This window comes from Salvelinus fontinalis, chromosome 9, assembly GCF_029448725.1.
Source record: "Salvelinus fontinalis isolate EN_2023a chromosome 9, ASM2944872v1, whole genome shotgun sequence".
NCBI lineage: Eukaryota > Metazoa > Chordata > Actinopteri > Salmoniformes > Salmonidae > Salvelinus > Salvelinus fontinalis.
In genome coordinates this window covers 43,349,274-43,370,939 of record NC_074673.1, presented here as the reverse complement: position 1 = coordinate 43,370,939, position 21,666 = coordinate 43,349,274, and the positions used below count along the sequence as shown (strand labels likewise).

Here is a 21,666-nt window from a genome sequence, read left to right as displayed (position 1 = left end):
GCATTTACTTTTTGGTGCATCGTCCAGAAACATACGTCCCTTTTCCATAAAATGTTTGAATTTTTAAACTAGTTTTCATTGGGAAGGCAGATAAGGCTTTTTATCAAAATCAATCACTTTTGCATGTGAACACAGAATCCTACTCATTACTCCACGTGCTTAATTACATCACTTTTGTTTTGAGCCAACTTCGCCGTGGGCTTTGAACGGGCCACCTGGCTCATGCCCTGGCGGTGAAAAACAAACCTACACAGGTGCCGGGCGAGATTAATCAAATCCCCCTCAGTGATCGCAAGAGCAGCTGCTCACCGATTTGACGGAACTAACGCAGTTCCACCTCCAAAACATCCGCTATGCAGCTGTCTGCTATCGCCGGTTAACGCTTGATCCGATTTGAATCTAGGCCTTAGTCTTGTTTAGATTAGCATTCCTCTATTGGTGAATGGTAGGCATTCTGCTTACTTGCGGTCGGTTAATGGAACAAGTCATATTCTGTATCTGATTTTGGTTCAGTGCCAAAGGCAGACAGTCTAGACATCTTCCCACTGGAAGCACATCATAAAATAATTCATGCATTGCATCACTCATGTTATACCGATTCAGAAAATAACAGACTTCTATGCAGTCTTCAATGTTTGACATATAGGTCATATTCACTTTGCAAAGGTTGTTGAAAAAACATTTGACAAATATTTCACACCAAGTACCATCCGAAGACCGACTAGTAAGGAATGTTGCCACAAAAAAAAGCTACAAGCAGATTCTATAGGTAGTGGTTTATAAAATACAAAATAGCATTAAGGAAATGGACGGGACAATGTGCCTATCATCTTACTGTATGGTTTCTGCCCTACCATGACTCATTCATACTCCCAAACAGGCTTCTATGCCACCATGCCCACTGTTCGAAGACACATATGGTTGGTTCATTGTCACGTTCTTCATTATCGCTGCCTCCCAGACAACAAGGAATGGGAGTTTAGCGTCACATGGTACGCCAAAATTCTGACTATACAGTACCTTCACCTGTCCTTCCTTCATTCGGATTAAAACCTTACTTCATAAATGTTGCCGGATAATATCTGAAGTCAGTGCATTCTGCTACAGACATCAAGCCTTTGATTAAATAGAAACCTTGGAAGTGCATTATGGTCTCGTTGGAATGAAAGATGTACAGTATAAATGTGATATGAAGTGCTGCTGACAAGACCTACATGTAAGTCATCATAGCCAGCCATCTCTACACAATATTATACTGCAGCATTATTAACACAATAGTACCACTAAACTCAAAGCTATGAAATGTAAACCTATTCATGCTGGAGAAAGGGATTTAAACTGACAGGATGGCTGAGGATATTAATTCCACCAGGGAAAATAAAGGGATGAAATAGTCAACCTAAACATTGTCCCTTTTGTATAAGTAACTGTACATCACTTCAGTGGTCATGAGAGAGATACACCATATAAACCCAGGGGGGTTTCCTGGTCAACAGGTACCAGACTAGAGCCAGGGGGAAGGGCTCATGAGAACATCGCAACCCCACGTGAGGAGGCGTTTTGTGGGAGAACCTCTGACTCGCTCTCCCCTGGTCCTGGTACTATGAGGCATGGCTAGGCCTCAGACTCCTCCTCATCCGGTGCTCCTCCGTTAGCCGTGTCACCCGTCTCGCTGTCCAGCAGGAGGAACTTGCCATCGTTGGTCAGAGGCATGTTTTTCATCAGCTGAGCTAGAGCCTCTGGGTCCTACACACACACAGAGAGAGAGAGTGAGATTCAGATGCATAGAAATACCAAACATAGGGTTAGATTGAGAATTCAAAATGTAGATTTTAAAACTAACCTTCTTTGCTTCTATAATATCCTTCCCCAAGCTTATCGTGTAACATATCTGTGAATAAAGATATGACACGAATTACACTTTGAAACTGACTAACCCACGGCAAGTAAACAACATGTAAACCCACATAATGAATGCAGCACATGAATGTGTTTTATGATACTTACCTTCTCTCCCTCCGTGTTGCTCTCGAAGACAAACGCACTAAAGGAGGGCTCTCCCTCCTCGGTCCCCTCGCTCCAGTCTCGCCCCTCAACCACGAAGCCCATCAGCCTGCCGTTCTCCTGGTGGGCCGCAAACTGGGTCACCTCCTGTAGCTGGAACTGAGGGGGGAGGAAGGAATTCGTTCATACTGAATACCTACTGCTATCACCAGGAATGAAGCACTAGGTAACAGACAATACACATTCATTACATAGATTACTATCAGAGTCAGTGGAGGCTGCTGAGGGGAGAACGGCTCATAATAATGGCTGGAACGGAGCGGCATCAAACCATGTGTTTAATACCATTCCACTCGTGCCATTACCACGTTCCCTCCTCCCCAATTAAGGTGCCACCAACCTACAGTGATCAGCGTCAACTAAGTAAGATTTCCATGGAACTTACACTGATTCTTGTGACTTGTGTCCGGGGGTCAATCAACCTGTCGTAAAGGAAACACAATTTCTCAACATAGCAAGCAGAGCCAATGCATATTGGCAATGTTAAGCTCCCTAGGCACTTCATGGGCCTCCTGTCTGCCCTGTGTTTGTACCTGAGACAGCTGCTGGTGACCATGAGATGGGACTCTGTGGTTCTGAAGATGTTATGGATGGCTCGAGCCGCCAGCACCTGTCTCATGGCCTCATAGATCACTTCCTGGGTTTGTCCCGAACGCACCGCCATGGAGCCCAGGAACCGCACCGCAAACACCTGCTGCAGCAGGGAGTCTGCAGACACGCACACGCATCAGGAGACAGAGAGGATCATGGGATATGTAGTGCACAAGAGTATGGCACCAATGAAAACTGGACTGGAGACACTCCTACCATCGCTTTCAGGGGAGCAGTCGTCATCTGTTTCTCCGAATGGGTTTGTACGCCTGTCAGGGAGGAAATGTAAACTATTCAACCTGGTAGAGCTATTATTGGACACATCAGCAAATAGGAAATGGTTCTGACACACCAGCCCCTATGGTTTCGGTTTTACCTCCCTCCAACCCGGTTCTGGTCCTGGAACTCCGAGGCAGGCAGCATGATGTCAAACTGGATGGGTGTCCCTGGAACTATAAGGTCCTCTGCCACTGGAGCACTGGAGCTCTTCTGGGACTTACTGATAGAGGACTTCACCCCACCTGGCTTAGCCCTGCAGAGGGAGAGGACGAGTGAGTGAAAAAGAGAGATTTTTTTTGTATAAGTACACGATCAGAATTCCTGAAATAACACATGCCGATACTCTTTATTTTCCAGGAAAAACACGGTGTTTCCTCTACATGAGAGGCTAACCTGTCTGGGTTGGGCGAGCCCTCTCCTCTCCTCTCAAAGCTGGTGATGGGCGTGACCGCCTGAATGGCTGTCTGGTTCAGTCTGATGGCCACTGCCTAAAGAGGGGAACAGGGTGCAGCTTCTGTCATTACACTGTAATAATGATAACATTCCTAACATTATGCTCTGTGAGTAAGACATGATGCCACAAAAGGGTGTAGTTTGGCTAATTCTATTGAAAACATAGGTTGAGGCAGGCACAGCAGACGTCTGATCAAATACACCGAGTATACAAAACATTAAGAACACCTGCTCTTTCCATGACAGACTGACCAGGTAAAAGCTATGATCCCTTATTGATGTCACTTGTTAAATTCACTTCAATCAGTGTAGATGAAGGGGAGGAGACAGGTTAAAGAAGGATTTTTAAGCTTTGAGACGTATTGTGTGTGTGTGTGACATTCAGAAAGTGAATGGACAAGACAACATTTTTAAGTGCCTTAATACCACACTCTGTTCTATGTGCCTATCGCACAGGTTTGTGTCAAGAACTGCAACACTGTTGGGTTTTTCACGCTCAACAGTTTCCTGTGTGTATCAAGAATAGTCCAGTCAAATTGACACACCTGTAGGACGCATGAGTCAACATGGGCCAGCATCCCTGTGGAACGCTTGACACCTTGCAGAGTCCATTCCACTCAGAATGAAATGTTGAGAGAATGCCAAGAGTGTGCAAAGCTGTCATCAAGGCAAAGGGTGGCTACTTTCAAGAATCTCAAATAAAATATTAACCCTTTTTTGCTTACTACATGATTCTATAGGTGTTATTTCATAGATTTGATGTCTTCACTATTATTCTACAATGTAGAAAATAGTAAAAATAAAGAAAAACCTTGAATGAGTATGTGTGTTCAAACTTGACTGGTACTGTATATCAGACATTCATAATACATAACAGGCTATGTACACCATATAGGCCTATCAAAAGTATCAATTGGAAGCAGTACTTGACCTTACACTGACCCACCAGTTGTTTGCATCATACTTCCTAGTCTGATTTGTGCCAGATTTAGAATATTCCAAACGTAATAAGAAGCCAACAAATTACAGAGGGGCACTAGGGAGTCATGAGGGCAGAGAGGAAGCAAAAGAACAGACGATGCATTTGTTAATGTATACAAATTATGGCAAAGCACACATCCAAACACGCAGAACCCACTGGTGCACACACACGTAAGCATGCGTACACACCACCGTATAGACAGATTGTCTGTGTTGCTATGTGCAGGGAGAATGGGTGGAAGTTCAACTGGGTGGAAGTAGCAGCCTCTGATAATGTGGACTCCTCAGGGTCATTAGATAAGACTAGGTCTGTGTCATAAAACACTAAAATCACAGTTCAGACATATCTCATGGGAGCTACAGTATCATCTCTAAAACAATCAGGAAATGTGCTAAAAACAAGACCAGACCGGACTCTGGAGCTGGAAACATCCTGTCCTCTATCAGTCGATCACTGTGCCCACAGAAATCACATTGCCCTGTTGCTACTCAGAATGGGCTTGGTTTAAAAACAAAAGGGTGTGTCTTCGCCTTATCACAACATACAGATAGATGTGAGAGTTTGATACAGAAGGAAAATAATCCTGCAGTAACAGGAAATGTGAATTATGTAGATTATAATTCATGGACATTTGTGTAGGAAAATTAAGTCTGAAATGTCAAAGTGGAAATTACAAACTTCAGAAGCCTTTTAAAACCTCAAATACACTACACGTTTAAAATGTCCTGCGTTGCAGGAAAGTTCTCCTGTGACAGGGTGATCAAATTAAGATCCTACATAGTATTGATTATTCATCACAACTGCTTTTAAGTGCTAGGAAAAATGACTGATTTACCCCTACTTCATTTTAGTTGATAAGTATCGTTATAACCAGCTGGTTCTAGAGGTGGTATATAATATGCACTTTACCTCAGGGTTGTCAGTCAGGTAGATCTGTCTGGAAATGTTGTTCAAAGTGCAAATCCACTGGGGAGAAAAAACAGAAGTTAGTATTAGACTAGTATTGGCCGTATTTGACAGCCATCTCTCAACAAACATCAGAGATTTCAAATAGTTCCTCTGCTTGTGACAAGCAGGCCAGAAAAACGAACATGATTGAATGTGTAGCAATGGCTTTTAACACATGGATGAAAGAAGCCTAGAAAACAAACAGATACAAAAGATTTGACTGATATGATACATACTTCCTCGTATTCCTTTTTGCTCTCTGCTTGTAGAATCATTGACCTGCAACATCACAAGAACAAAATTAAAGCACATTGTTTTGTAGGACAATACAACTTATTCTCACAACTCTGTGTTGGACCATGGTCTTGGGGAGGTTCAGTGAAGGTTTAGCGTACGTTTTACCGGAGGGGGAGGTGATCTGAAAACAGTAGCGTCTGTCCTCGCACTCTACGGCCATGACGGAGCTGTTATCCAGGTCCAGCACCATGCCCCCTGCCACAGCCCCTCGTGGCTGGCACATGAGGTTCCCTCCCTGGGTAAAGAAGTAAAGGCGGTCCCAGGCTGTTGTCACCAGGCCCGTCTTACTGTGAGGGAAAGCAGGACAGGACCGTATTCATTAGTGTACACCATAGCAAAAAGTAGAAAAAACTTTTGAAAACGAGAACAAGCGTTCAGGCAGTCCCTCCTGCCGTTTTGACCCGTTTGCTTCCGTTTTGTTCCTAGTGAATACGACCCAGGTCACAGATTTGGAGCAGCTGCCGTCTCCATGACTCAACGAATGGACCTAAAATTGGAAATCTACAGCAAAAGCACTCAGAAAGTGCTGAGAAGTCAAATCAAGAAACTTCTCTACAATTATGTATGGATGACTCAGATGACACGGATGTGTCATTAAATAAAATTGCTTTCTGCAGAACCTTTTCTTTTGTGCTGCAGACATTTGTCAAAGACTGGCAAAGTATATGAGGAAAAGACTGCATCTGACAGCTCTGGCATTTTAATGTAATTTGACATTTTAGTCATTTAACAGACGCTCTTATCCAGAGTGATTACAGGAGCAATTAGGGTTAAGTGCCTTGCTCAAGGGCACAGCGACAGATTTGTCACCTAGTCGGCTCGGGGATTTGAATCAGCAATCTTTCGGTTACAGTCCCAATGCTCTTAACCGCTAGGCTACTTGCCTGCCTTTACTAAAGCACAATGTTGGTTCTGCAATTCTACCTTCTTATATGTAACTAGAATTGTAGCTGACAGCCAGGGCTGACAAACAAATTATGTTCTCTGAAGTACAATGAGTGTAACATTGAGACACATTTTTATTGGAGTGTAATGGATTAAAACAGGTGCAACTAAAGTTTCCTTTGATAGGGAATAATAAAAAAGACCCATGAATACCAGAAAGATCTGAAACAAGGAGAAGAGACATCAGATACATGGTAGACACATTTTAAGAAAACACCCTTGAAACAATGAAAGCAAAGTTATCCTTACTTCCTGATATTGAGATAGCCTGCCTTCTGTATAAGCGTGCGGTTGACTGGGACGGGGTCACGGTCGGGCATGTACACAGTATCCTCCATGGAGAGCAGCTCTCGCTGGGTCAGACGCATGGCCTCAGCCTCCGAGTCCAACTGAGCCTGGATACTTTGTGTCATGCTGGACACTGACACCAGGAAGCTGTCCATTTTCTTGGAGACTAGATCCATGCCTTTCTTATAGAAATGGATCTGAGAGGGACACAAAGACAGAAGACATCTGAGCATTCATTGCTTCTCCAGTTCTGACTTGCTGTGGGACCACAGCAATGTGTGCTATCCTGGTTTATTTACATAATGTAGTTGACTTGAGGTAGGAATAAAGTCTGTGTTGATATTGGTTTAATGACTGGTTTACTACTTGTAGTAGGGGTTTGGGTGTGTGTTTGTATTGACTATGGTGGTTGTACCTGGGCCTGTGTGTATCCTAGCATGGGCTCCAGCATAGCTACTCTCTTGCGGTACTGCAGGGCATTGAGGGCACAGTAATACTGCATGGAGGCCTGGTGTTGCTTCCTCCTGGAGTAGGCCACCTCCCCCACCAACTCTGCCTTCACCTGCACCACAACACAGTAGTTCGTGAGACACAAACACACACACAAGCATATGCGCTCACAAGCACGCAAGTAATTACTAACCCAAATACCCAGTTAATCAGTGGGAGAGCTAAATAGAGCAACATCACCTCAACTGAAGTATGTCATGAACTCTCAACTATTATGAGGCAGTTATACAGTAGTACATGTCATCTAATAGTACCAGCTTTACTGACTTTGTTGTCCCCATGGGGGAATTTTGTTGCAGTATCATGTACATGTTTAAAGTGGCATTTAAATACAGTAGAAAACAAATTGACAAAACATTCATAACAGTTACGTTGCAATAAGAAGAGACTAGCCTGCTGGCCTTACTGGGTTGATAGGAACATTAGCCCAAGCTGTTTAGAAGGGATCTAACACCTGACACAAATTATTATCTAGTTCTGTTTTTCCTAGGTGGGGGGGGGGGGGGGGGGGGGGGGGGGGGTAGTAGTTCAAAGTCTGGGTACAGGGGGTGGCTTAGGTCTAAAATTATTTTGTGAGCTTCGCTGAGGGCCCTGACCCTTAAAGATCTCATCCAAGCCTACAGACACTTCCAGTGCATTGTTATACTGTTAGAGGTTTGGCTAGTACACATCAGTCCCCATCACTACCTTCTCATTCTCCTTCTTCTTGGGCAGTCTGCTGTACTTGACCATGGCAGCCTCGTGCTCTGTGAACGGGAAGGTTGTAGACATGAGTCTGACGATCAGCTGCTGTGTTGTAACAACTCCGAAACAAAATCATATCAAATGCTGGAACTTACATACCATCAGAGGCGATGCCAAATACTTCTCTTAAAGTACTTATCTCTGAGAAGTCAAATAGAGACTCAGTGTCAAAAACCACGACAACGCAAAAAGTCTGCATCAAACACACGGAAATTGTATTCAAAAATGTGTGAAAGCAACAGGCTGATAAGCAGATGTTTGTAAATTGTGTCTACCTGTAAGGTCTTTCTCTCTGAACTGGATCATGGGGGAAATCATTCTGTCAGCCATCTGAGAGGCCAGCTCTGAGTGTAGTGTGTTCAGCTGGGTAGAACAGAGACAGACACACTCAGCCTTACACCAAAACTAAATTACCCAGAGGCACCCTCGGCTCTCCTGTAATCCCTGAAAACAGCAGGGGATGATTGATTGTGGTTCAAAAATGAGTTCAAAAACAGTTAATTAAAATGACTGATCAGAATGTGGTGATCAATCTCCATTCTGCAATTTGAGAGCCAGCCAAAACACATTTTCTTGGTCTGCAGATTAATTTAATCCTGTAATTTGTTATCAATATTAAGCATAATACCCTATGCGGCTATCCTCGACCTGGACTGGTTGGTGCATTTAGTTACTAACAGATTAATTAAATGTGAGTGATCTTTAAAGAAGCCAAATTCAGAAATGCAAAATAATCTATCAAGTAAACACTGTGGAAAACCTAAAACCTCTTCAGTTTATTGTGGACTGTGGAACAAAGGTCAGAGCAGGATTAGGTATAACCTGCAGGGAGATGGATGTATGCTCTAGGCACGAGTTGTTGGGCTAGAAGGGCAAACAATGACCTCATTTCTTTGTGGCTGCTCTAATGCCACTCCACCACAGGCTAGCAAGGCCCCCTGCTGCTCAGTCCATCCGTCCAAACAGTCCCACCACTAGACTACACCTCCAGGCCAGCCAGAGTGATTCTATCTGGCTACACCTCCACCTGTCCACCTCTCATCCTGGCAGCCTGCGCCCCATAGCCTCTACAGAGAATTTATCAAAGCTCCAATGATGAAATGTGTTCATTGTAATGATAAGGGAAAACCTTTTATTCAACTCCCGATTTATACAAATGTGACAGGTTATTTTTGGTATATCAAATTTTGGTTTTCTTCTTACCTCCATAGATTCCAAGACTGTTGCACCCCAATATACATGCAATTCATCCCCTATATGCGCACAAACACAGTAGCACAAACACAGTAACACACGCGCACTGATGCATGAGCCTCACCTCCCCCACAGTTTTGGCAAATTGCTGCAGTGTGCTGATCACCTCCTCATCACCTTTACCAAGGGCAAAATTCTGGAGGGAAAAAAAGACAGTGACTTAAACATTCCAAAAAGCACTTCCTCTAGCACATTCCAAAGAGTAATACACTTGAGGCTATTACGTTAAAAATACACAATTCTCATCAGTGCTGACATGTTGCCTTCTCCTGTAAAAGGGCCAATATGCTTATAAATCCAAATGGTAGAATGCAGAGTTTTGTGTTTTCTGAAATAACTTTAGGCAGCAGGTTGCATCACAATACACTGCAGTTAAGCGCATGAGTGTTGTCCAATATTCTCAGTAGGAAAATACTTACTTGCTTCTCATATTCCAGTAGCTGTCTGGACAGCTGTTCTGTAGCCAATCCCATCTCACTCTGACGAACACAGGAAGTGATGTTATTAGCAGTTTATCCCCTGGATGACCCCTCTTACAGGAAACTAACTATCAGAAACGGCACACATCATGCAAACTAAGCTATAGTATGCTCTCCAAAATAAAATCTATGACTCTTCAAATTGGATTGGACACAGGCTTTTGTTCGTGTGTGTGTGTTACCTGGGCTCCATACACCCTCTGCATAGACTGAAGCAGCTGGTTGGTGTAGTCTGTGAGTGTTCCTGCATCTTCCTCAAACACACTGAGCAAGGAGCGAGTCTGAAGCAGACAGAGGGACATACTGAAATATATGATCATTGACAGCCAGGCAGACTGAGAATGACAATAGAATCAACAGGCAGGCAGGCACTGTTATAAGCCTAATTGTCTGGCTTTTAAGACCTTTAGCCTGATTGTTCACCTGTTATTAACCTGTAATTGTTTCGATAAAAGGTGTGGTGTGGTAAGGAACAGATCGAAATGTAAAGGGGGGAGGGGTGGTCCAAAATAGGGGGGGGTAGTACGTTTTTTTTCGGGGGCACGGGAGGGTTGTGCATTTTCCCCCTGGTTTACATTCACTCTTCTGCTCGTATTTTCCCTATAAACAATGGTTATACTTACTTTTGATATTACCCTGATAAAGTTTAGACACCTTTATGAAGGTTTGGTTTGGTGTGGCTATTATTAAGCTTTAGCTACTGCAGACCTATGATATGAAGGCAGTGCGCCCCGGCGCTCCAATTGACTGCGACAGTTGAACTTGATAGATATCTTTATACAATACAGTTGAAGTCGGAAGTTCACATCCACTTAGGTTGGAGTCATTAAAACTCGTTTTTCAACCACTCCACAAATTTCTTGTTGAACAAACTAAACTATCTACTTTGTTCATGACACAAGTAATTTTTCCAACAATTGTTTACAGACAGATTATTTAATTTATAATTCATTGTATCACAATTCCAGTGGGTCAGAAGTTTACATACACTAAGTTGAAACAGCTTGGAAAATTCCAGAAAAGGATGTCATGGCTTTAGAAGCTTCTGATAGGCTAATTGACATAATTTGAGTCAATTGGAGGTGTACCTGTGGATCTATTTCAAAGCCTACCTTCAAACCCAGTGCCTCTTTGCTTGACATCATGGAAAAATCAGCCAAGACCTCAGAAAAACAATTGTAGACCTCCACAAGTCTGGTTCATCCTTGGGAGCAATTTCCAAAACGCCTGAAGGTACCACGCTCATCTGTACATACAATAGTACGCAAGTATAAACACCATGGGACCACGCAGCCGTCATACCTCTCAGGAAGGAGATGTGTTCTGTCTCCTAGAGATGAACGTACTTTGGTGCGAAAAGTGCAAATCAATCGCAGTACAACAGCAAAGGACATTGTGGAGATGCTGGAGGAAACAGGTACAAAAGTATCTATATCCACAGTAAAACGAGTCCAATATCGACATAACCTGAAAGGCCGCTCAGCAAGGAAGAAGCCAATGCTCCAAAACCACCATAAAAAGCCAGACTACGGTTTGCAACTGCACATGGGAACGAAGATCGTACTTTTTTGAGAAATGTCCTCTGGTCTGATGAAACAAAAATAGAACAGTTTGGCCATAATGACCATTGTTATGTTTGGAGGAAAAAGGGGGATGCTTGCAAGCCGAAGAACACCATCCCAACCGTGAAGCACAGGGGTGGCACCATCATGTTGTGGGGGTGCTTTGCTGCAGGAGGGACTGGTGAACTTCACAAAATAGATGGCATCATGAGGATGGAAATGATGTTGCTTCAATAATATCCACATCTCAAAACATCCGTCAGGAAGTTAAAGCTTGGTCGCAAATGGGTCTTCCAAATGGACAATGACCCCAAGCATACTTCCAAAGTTGTGGCAAAATGGCTTAAGGACACCAAAGTCAAGGTATTGGAGTGGCCATCACAAAGCCCTGACCTCAATCCTATAGAAAATTTGTGGGTAGAACTGAAAAAGCGTGTGTGAGCAAGAAGGCCTACAAACCTGACTTGGTTACACCAGCTCTGTCAGAAGGAATGGGCCAAAATTTACCCAACTTATTGTGGGAAGCTTGTGCAAGGCAACCTGAAACGTTTGACCCAAGTTAAACAATTTTAAGGCAATGCTACCAAATACTAATTGAGTGTATGTAAACTTCTGACCCACTGGGAATGTGATGAAAAAAAATACAATCTGAAATAAATAATTCTCTCTACTATTATTCTAACATTTCACATTCTTAAAATAAAGTGGTGTTCCTAACTGACCTAAGACAAGGAATTTTTACTAGGATTAAATGTCAGAAATTGTGAAAAACTGAGTTTAAGTGTATTTGGCTAAGGTGTATGTAAACTTCCAACCTCAACTGTATTTTCGGATTGAAAATTACCCTCCTTCTGTATTAGTATAGGAGAAGCCATCTGACAAAAATAAATGCATGTCAGTGTGTCATAGCATGCCACCATGTTCTGTCGCTCTGGGGTTAGGCCTAAGCTTCTCTTCCTGTATGTATGTATGTACAGTACCAGTCAAATGTTTAGACACACCTACTCATTCAAGGATTTTTCTTTATTTTGACTATTTTCTACATTTTAGAATAATAGTGAAGACATCAAAACTATGAAATAACACATATGGAATCATGTACTAACCAAAGAAAAAATATATATATATATTTTATATTTGAGATTCTTCAAATTAGCCACCCTTTGCCTTGATGACAGCTCTCTTGGCATTCTCTCAACCAGCTTCATGAGGTAGTCACCTGGAATGCATTTCAATTAACAGGTGTGCCTTGTTAAAAGTACATTTGTGGAATTTCTTTCCTTTTTAATGCGTTTGAGCCAATCCGTTGTTGTAACAAAGCAGGGGTGGTATACAGAAAATAGCCCTATTTGGTAAAATACCAAGTCCATATTATGGCGAGAACAGCTCAAATAAACAAAGAGAAATGACAGTCCATCATTACTTTCAGACATGAAGGTCAGTCAATCCGGAAAATGTCAAGAATTTTGTGCAGTCGCAAAAACCATCAAACGCTATGATGAACCTGCTCTCATGAGGACCGCAACAGGAATGGAATACCCAGAGTTACCTCTGCTGCAGAGGATACGTTCATTAGAGTTACCAGTCTCAGAAATTGCAGCCCAAATAAATGCTTCACAGAGTTCAAGTAACAGACGCATCTCAACATCAACTGTTCAGAGGAGACTGCGTGAATCAGTCTTTCATGGTTGAATTGCTGCAAAGAAACCACTATGAAAGTACACCAATAAGAAGAGACTTGCTTGGGACAAGAAACATGAGCAGTGGACATTAGGCCGTTTGAAGTTTGTCCTTTGGTCTGATGAGTCCAAATTTTATATTTTTGGTTCCAACCACTTTGTCTTTGTGAGATGCAGAGTAGGTGAACGGATGATCTCCGCATGTGTGGTTCCCACCGTGAAGCATGGAGGAGGAGGTGTGATGGTGTGGGGGTGCTCTGTTTGTGACAATGTCTGTGATTTATTTAGAATTCAAGGCACACTTAACCAGCATGGCTTCCACAGCATTCTGCAGCGATACACCATCCCATCTGGTTTGCACTTAGTGGGACTTTAATTCGTTTTTCAACAGGACAATGACCCAACACACCTCCAGGCTGTATAAGGGATATTTGACCAATACTTTTTTGGTTGCTACATGATTCCATGTGTTATTTCATGTGTTATTTCATTATTATTCCACAATGTAGAAAATAGTAAAAATAAAGAAAAATCCTTGAATGAGTGTCTAAACTTTTGACTGGTACTGAATATATAAATATCATACAGTGGACACCTAAGCCTTTGCATGCAATGCACGGATACATTTATTGCTCAAATTTGACAGCTGATCCGTGAGGTAGACCGTGAGGTTTTTAGAACTATTGTTGAATATTCACATGAAAATCTGTCACCAATTGGATGTAAACCTAGCTATAGACACCCTAAAGACTCTGGCAAGTGTGCTAATCCAGTGTCACTTTGATTATGCCTGCACATCATGGTTCACCAGCAGCCCCAAACATCTAAAGAATAAGCCCTTAGCAAAACAAGCTTGTAAGAATTGTACTTAAACTCCCCCCTCATACTCATCTGGAGGTTGAGCATTTTTTGTCTCTATCTATGTAATTGTATTCAAGGATTGGTGTAAATCTGTATTTATTTATTTTTCCACTGACCAATAAAATAAAATCAATCAATCCAATCAATGCAGCAAATAATTAATGAAACCTTGTTACAAAACACCAACAACATTTATGACTATCGGAGATTGTCAAGCCAAGCCTTTGATACTGGGTAAGCATACAAGTTAGGGAGGGATGTATTTTCTGTTTGTTGAGATTGACATTGTCTATTTATTGTGGTGTTGAAAACACAAACCATGATGGTGAAGTGCTCAAAGTCAGTATGCTTTGTTTATGTAGTGTAGTGCATTGGCACAGAAACCTCTTGGTGGAAAATTTGTTGCATATATTATATATAATTATAAATATGGCATCATAATGTTGAAAATGTTATTTCCCTCTAGCTGATCATTGTCTGCAGCCAGCTCTGATTGTAGTGTAATGAAACAGGCAGGGAGAGTGAGCTCGTCTGTGGTGGTTGGTGAACCCTCAACCTTCTGGCTCATAGCCCTGCGTGGCATCGACTGGGCCAGAAAAGCATGCTGAAGATGCAAAGTTGATATCCACGTTTATAGACACAGGGTCACTACAGTTGTTATTTTTGGTCGTAAACATTTTGAGTGTTCAATTTATTGTACAGTACATGGGTAGGGTCATGTGAGTTGGACCAGCCCCTCCTCCCCAGTACATATCAATCTGTCCCTAAACTGGTATGGATGCAGCAAAGAGGAACACATCCTTATCTTGTGTATAGGTTCATATTTACACACCATTTTGGAGGCATAGTCTGTATTACTATCAGATGCATCTGCATTACATTTTTAAATCGCCACAGTAATGCAATGCAGATGTGCGTCTTGACATGTTCTAGTCCCTGGATTTAGAGTGACTCACTCAAATTGATTCCTTGATTTGAAGAGGAAGAACTATGCTGAACTATGCAGAGCTAGACAGAAACCCCAGGCATATGTTGAATTTTTATCAAACTCAGAGGAGCCAGCCATAAGCTACATACATAATGAAGACGACCAGATAATGTGATTTCATGTATGCTAGATTTTTCTGACACTGCCTATTGTAGCATAAGTGCCAGTGAAGTAGCCTAGGCTAAAGAAATGTAGCCTACATTTGGTTGTGTCTGCAAGTGAACGATATCAAGAATACTCAACCTAACTGATATTAAGTAGTATTACAGTAAGCATTATTAAGAGTGTTATTTAAACAGTAAACTAAACCGATTAACTGGATTGCATCTCCACACCATCAAAGCAACTGAGGACGATTAGGTTTAGTCAGTGCCTTAAAAAAAAATATTCCACATGTGCAGTCCATTAAGTCCCATAGTTGGGTCGGTTAGCCTATTGACCAATTCCAATGGATTCTAATACTCAAAAACCCCTCCCACAGCCCGTAAAATAGGCCCGAATCGGAGTGTTTTCAGAACCAACAGATATGAACAATTATGTTGTCAAACAAATAATCCATGTCAATCGCACCCCAAAATAGTCCAAAGAAGACAGTGACTGTCATAATAAACAACTAATCGATGTTTTGACGCAGACTTTATCAACATCCGACCTACTAATTGGGCGATGCGCGACTCATCACGATACTGCTCAAGACTAGACAGGGAAAGCCCTTCTCGAATCTCGAGCAATATGCAAATTAGAGGCGGGATTTGTTCCTGATAACAATTACGACTTGTGACACATTGTATCAACTTTGTATCGGATACATAGCCAATGAGTGGAATAGGGTACATTACTATAAGAATGAGGCAATTCAAAGCTGTCATTCATCGTCGATTAGAGTACTATAGCCTACAACAGTGGAGCCGGATTGCCCAATTTGGCATCTCCTGCAATACCATTCCTCTCAATAACAGCACATAACATTAAATAGTATAGACCTACCTGAGGACTGTCCTGCAAAGCCTCCTCTAAAAGCAATTTATGGACGCCCGGCATCTTGTTCACAGCGAAGAGAACAGGCTTGAATTATTTAGCGAGTGGACTCTCTTTCCCAGAGAGCTTTGTGCGGATGTGGGTGACACGTAAATTAGCATTTTGTAGGCGGTCCTTTAGCGAACAGTGAGAGGTCTTTTAGCTAAATTCCATATTTTATTTTTTATTTTTTTTATTTAACCTTTATTTAACTAGGTTAGTCAGTTAACCTATTTAATCCCATCAGTCACAATAGTGACCGTAAAAAAAAAATTCAGTTCAAAGGCTCTAAAGATTTTACTAAATGATATATCAATGCATTTCCAGTAAATATTGAAATAATAAAGGGTCTCAATGAAATATATGCAGTGTCACATGTTTATTGTAGATTGTCACATGATTAGAGCTGTTTACTTCCTGGTTGCACCATGAGAAGAGGATGGCTGCATCAAAGCTCTCAAACAAAAGGTTAGTAAATTATGTTAACATAAAGATAGGACAAAGATTTTTGGTACACATCATCTTTAAGGTGTCTAGTATTGATATATGCATTTGTAATTACTCAACTTTGTTCAGTGTGGTCATAGAATGTGTAAACATGTTGACGGAAACAATAGTGACCAGCGGGATAACACAGTGCATCTAGGTATACATACTTACATACTTATACACATACATAGTTCTTGTTTTACCTAACTTTCTACTCTGTTCTTTCTTTTAGTTTCACTTTGAGTCAAGTTCTGGATATGTTGGATTTTGGTGACCGCCCACACAAGGCGTGCAACATTGCAGTTATCCCTCAGAGATTATGATAGCACCGGTTCCAGAGATGTTATCATTGTGACAAACGCACTACCTATGCATGTGAGAAATGCAAAGTGCCACTGCACATTGAGTGCTTCAAGATATACCATGGACAGTAGAAAAGGAGATAAGGGCTGAAAAAGCCAATAAAAGAAAAATAGAACAGTCAATAAAGGGTGAGGAGAAGCAGTACAACGGACTCTAGAAAGAAAAGTTGATGAAAAAAGGAAAAATAATCAAAATGACTGAAATGTTTTTGGAAAAGATAATCAATTGATTCAAGACCTACTGTATGAAAGTAGGTCTGACTGATCGTAGTTCAAAATAGTGATTCACAGACTAATTGTGCACTTGGTTCTGAAGCCAACCTCTGATATAGATGTATATGTATACGTGTGTTTGAATATATATATACACACACACACAGTTGAAATCAGGAGTTTACATACACCTTAGCCAAATACATTTAAACTCAGTTTTTCACAATTCCTGACATTAAATCCAAGTAAAAATTACCTGTCTTAGGTCAGTTAGGATCATCACTTTATTTTAAGAATGTGAAATGTCAGAATAATAGTAGAGAGAATGATTTATTTCAGCTTTGATTTCTTTCATCACATTCCCAGTGGGTCAGAAGTTTACATACACTCAATTAGTATTTGTTAGCATTGCCTTTAAATTGTTTAACTTGGGTCAAACGTTTCAGGTAGCCTTCCGCAAGCTTCCCACAATAAGTTGGGTGAATTTTGGCCCATTCCTATTGACAGAGCTGGTGTAACTGAGTCAGGTTTGTAGTCCTCCTTGCTCGCACACGCTTTTTCAGTTCTGCCCACAAATATTCTATAGGATTGAGGTCAGGGCTTTGTGATGGCCACTCCAATACCTTGACTTTCTTGTCCTTAAGCCATTTTGCCACAACTTTGGAAGTATGCTTGGGGTCATTGTCCATTTGGAAGACCCATTTGCGACCAAGCTTTAACTTCCTGACTGATGTCTTGAGATGTTGCTTCAATATATCCACATAATTTTCCATCCTCATGATGCCATCTATTTTGTGAAGTGCACCAGTCCCTCCTGCAGCAAAGCACCACCACAACATGATGGTGCCACCCCTGCGCTTCACGGTTGGATGGTGTTCTTCGGCTTGCAAGCATCCCCCTTTTTCCTCCAAACATAACGATGGTCATTATGGCCAAACAGATCTATTTTTGTTTCATCAGACCAGAGGACATTTCTCAAAAAGTACGATCTTTGTCCCAATATGCAGTTGCAAACCGTAATCTGGCTTTTTTTATGGCGGTTTTGGAGCAGTGGCTTCTTCCTTGCTGAGCGGCCTTTCAGGTTATGTCGAAATTTGACTCTTTTTTTTACTGTGGATATAGATACTTTTGTACCTGTTTCCTCCAACACTTTCACAAGGTCCTTTGCTGTTGTTCTGGGATTTATTTGCACTTTTCACACCAAAGTACGTTCATCTCTAGGAGACAGAACGTGTCTCCTTCCTGAGCGGTATGACGGCTGCGTGGTCCCATGGTGTTTATACTTGCGTACTATTGTTTGTACAGATGAATGTGGTACCTTCAGGCATTTGAAAATTGCTCCCAAGGATGATCCAGACTTGTGGAGGTCAAAAAAAAAAAATCTGGGGTTTTGACTGATTTCTTTTGATTTTACCATGATGTCAAGCAAATAGGCACTGAGTTTGAAGGTAGGCCTTGAAATAGATCCACAGGTATACCTCCAATTTACTCAAATTATGTCAATTAGCCTATCAGAAGCTTCTAAAGCCATGGCATCCTTTTCTGGAATTTTCCAAGCTGTTTCAAGGCACAGTCAGTGAATTATAAGTGAAATAATCTGTCTGTAAACAATTGTTGGAAAAATTACTTGTGTCATGCACAAAGTATATGTCCTAACCGACAAGACACCCCCCAAAACAGGTGTGATTCCGTTTGAGCAGACACATGCACATTTGTGGCCTGCTGGAGGTCATTTTGCAGGGCTCTGGCAGTGCACCTCCTTGCACTAAGGCGGAGGTAGCGGTCCTGCTGCTGGGTTGTTTCCCTCCTACGGCCTCCTCCACGTCTCCTGATGTACTGGCCTGTCTCCTGGTAGCGCCTGCATGCTCTGGACACTATGCTGACAGACACAGCAAACTTTTTTGCCACAGTTCGCATTGATGTGCCATCCTGGATGAACTGCACTACCTGAGCCACTTGTGTGGGTTGTAGACTCCGTCTCATGCTACCACTAGAGTGAGAGCACCGCCAGCATTCAAAAGTGACCAAAACATCAGCCAGGAAGCATAGGAACTGAGAAGTGGTCTGTGGTCACCACCTGCAGAATCACACCTGTTTTGGGGGGTGTCTTGCTAATTGCCTATAATTTCCACCTTTTGTCTATTCCATTTGCACAACAGCATGTGAAATTGATTGTCAATCAGTGTTGCTTCCTAAGTGGACAGTTTGATTTCACAGAAGTGTGATTGACTTGGAGTTACATTGTGTTGTTTAAGTGTTCCCTTTATTTTTTTGAGCAGTGTATTTCAATTTACTGATTTCCTTATATGAACCGTAACTCAGTGAAAATGTTGCATGTTGCGTTCATATTTTTGTTCAGTATATAATGTATTTTCTGTATTACCCTGGTGGAACCTTAATTGGGGAAGGTGAGCTCATGGTAAGGGCTGGAGCAGTATCAGTGGAATAGTATCTAATAAATCAAACACATTGTTTCAATGTATTTGATTCTGTTCCAGACATTATTATGAGCCATCCTCCCCTCAGCAGCCTCCTGTGGTTGTTTGTATACGATATGTTGTATACTCGGTTTGTTTTTTCTATATTGTAGAATTGCTTTACAATAAATAAATAAATTTTTAAAAAAGGTATAAAAGAACACCTATGACCAGTCATGCAAGTATGATGTCCTGACGAATGATGTATTTTAACCCTGGATTGCTGATGCTATGTGTTGAACAAGGTAGGAGATTCGATTAATCTGGTTTGGGCGCCCAGGTAAGCGTGTTTTGCACCGGGTGAAAATTGAACAGGACTGCAGTCCAGGCCAAATGATTAGCCAAGCAAGGGAAGTTTGCAATGTAAGCCCCCCAGTCCTATGATAGAAATAAGCTGAAACATTTTTATGTAATTAATTTCATTATTCTTTTGGACAAATTTCATATTCACAAATGTAAATTTACAAACAAAACACCACATTTTCTTACCTTACAAAAATAAATTGAACTTTATTTTAAGACAACTAAATACTCTACTAAAAAATTAGTTAGAATAATGAGTGTATGTATGTCCCTTAAGGTCCTTGTGTAATGTGATATTGTACCCCCTAGCCCAATTGTCCTTTGTATATTATTTATATATACTTGTGTTCCCACATGTCCTTCCTGTATTGATTTGTTGTTAATAAAATAAAATACAAATGTAAAAAGTAAGCCTCCAGTCCTCGTTTTTAGTCGGCTTGCGAGTGCACAATTATGTTCACTCCGGGGCCTGAAACCCCCCACAATTCAATTCGTGACGATTGGGCATCCGCTAAGAAAAGTCTGCGAAAACTTAAAAACAACATCAATGTAGAAGTCATCGTACAAGTGTAAGTAAAAACTAATGCAAATAATAGAAATTGAAGTGTCCACTTAATTGAGGGCTGAGGGGATAGGGTGTGTCTTTTAAGTGTTTGGGCCGCAAGAGGGCTGCCTCCCAGGCGTTAAGCAGGTGCCCCGTTCAAATACCCTGATGACTCACACTAGAAATTCTGCCATCCCTCTGTACTTTATTGCGAAGAAGACTCTAACGTCCATGGACGTGGCGTAGCGTTTGGCTGCGAGTCTGGGTAGCCAGGCAACCGTTCAAAGCCCACGGAGAAGTCGGTTTTAACCTTTATTTTATCAGGGAGTCATACTGAGACTAAGGTCTCGTTTACAGATGAGCCCTGAATTACATAAATTACAGAACATACACACATCAATATAAATACAAAATGCAAGCAGAAAGAATAACATGGTCATAAACAACAAACACATTCGTCAATATTAACTAAGATTTTTATAACTAAGATGGACCACAGGCTGTTTTTTCCAATGGGAACAAATTAGTCATAGTGGGCAGAGCAAGCGAGATGCTATTGGCGGGTTCTGGCGATATTTGCATATTTCGGTTAGGGAATGCCTACTCTGTGAAGAGCGTGTGTGCAATAACTCAATTCGCCTTTGCACTCCTAAACATTGCTATTTTTTTAAACTTTGGCAAAGGGTAAAGTTTACAACATTTTCTAGTTTTGGGAACAGAAAACTGTATTGAGATCAAATGTTTCATTGATTAGAAAATGTGCAGAATGTCGAGCAAAATCCATCTAGTTCCCTCTTCTCCCAATGTTGGCCAATGGGCTTCCTTTCACTACCATATTTGGTAGTGAGTGGAAACGCCAAGTTGATGCTTCACATTTATACATCCAGTAAAATATCTGTCTCATTGTTCTATCTATGGTAATAAGGTCCTCAATCAGCTTTCTGAATTGCCCTAGAGGCACCAAAACATCAAATTTAAGAACAGTTTGAAGATTCTTCCACAAACAAGGTGCAAGAAAGGTAAATCAGCTTTTAGTTAACTCAGTATAGAGACCAAAGGAATTTCCAGAGTTAACCATTCCTGAGACCGGGTGTGGTAACTTGTATGTCTAAAGTTTAGGAAAGATGTTAGGTACAGTGGAACTTTTTGTAAAATGGCATTATAAATGAAAACATAGCAATGTATCAACCTACGTGACATCAAAGAGGGCCAACCAACTTTCTGATAGAGAATGCAGCGATGAGTACAACAATTGTTGCCTATAATAAAAAACAGTGCGCTATGATAACTGCATCTAATGGCTTTAATGAAGTGGCAGCTGTGTTCATATAGATGAT

General features: G+C 41.4%; 1 protein-coding gene and 1 long non-coding RNA gene across 2 annotated transcripts; one reads left to right on the top strand and one right to left on the bottom strand.

Annotated features, from left to right (window-relative positions):
• Window positions 1-761: 761 nt before the first annotated feature.
• appl2 (adaptor protein, phosphotyrosine interaction, PH domain and leucine zipper containing 2) lies at window positions 762-16,050 on the bottom strand. Its single transcript, XM_055934524.1, has 20 exons — window positions 15,912-16,050; window positions 10,017-10,115; window positions 9,775-9,834; window positions 9,420-9,491; window positions 8,377-8,464; window positions 8,201-8,242; window positions 8,045-8,103; window positions 7,263-7,409; window positions 6,809-7,044; window positions 5,713-5,901; window positions 5,554-5,596; window positions 5,279-5,335; window positions 3,328-3,422; window positions 3,032-3,187; window positions 2,872-2,924; window positions 2,598-2,772; window positions 2,450-2,486; window positions 2,008-2,163; window positions 1,844-1,891; window positions 762-1,746 (listed from the first exon to the last, which is right to left on the bottom strand). Exons 1-20 carry the CDS (start codon window positions 15,963-15,965, stop codon window positions 1,615-1,617), a joined length of 1,998 nt encoding a protein of 665 aa, XP_055790499.1. The 5' UTR covers window positions 15,966-16,050; the 3' UTR covers window positions 762-1,614.
• Window positions 16,051-16,320: 270 nt separating this feature from the next.
• Window positions 16,321-20,196, top strand: LOC129862654 (uncharacterized). Its single transcript, XR_008760800.1, has 2 exons — window positions 16,321-16,409; window positions 16,663-20,196. It is a non-coding gene; the product is annotated as an uncharacterized LOC129862654 (long non-coding RNA).
• The last annotated feature ends 1,470 nt before the right edge of the window (window positions 20,197-21,666 follow it).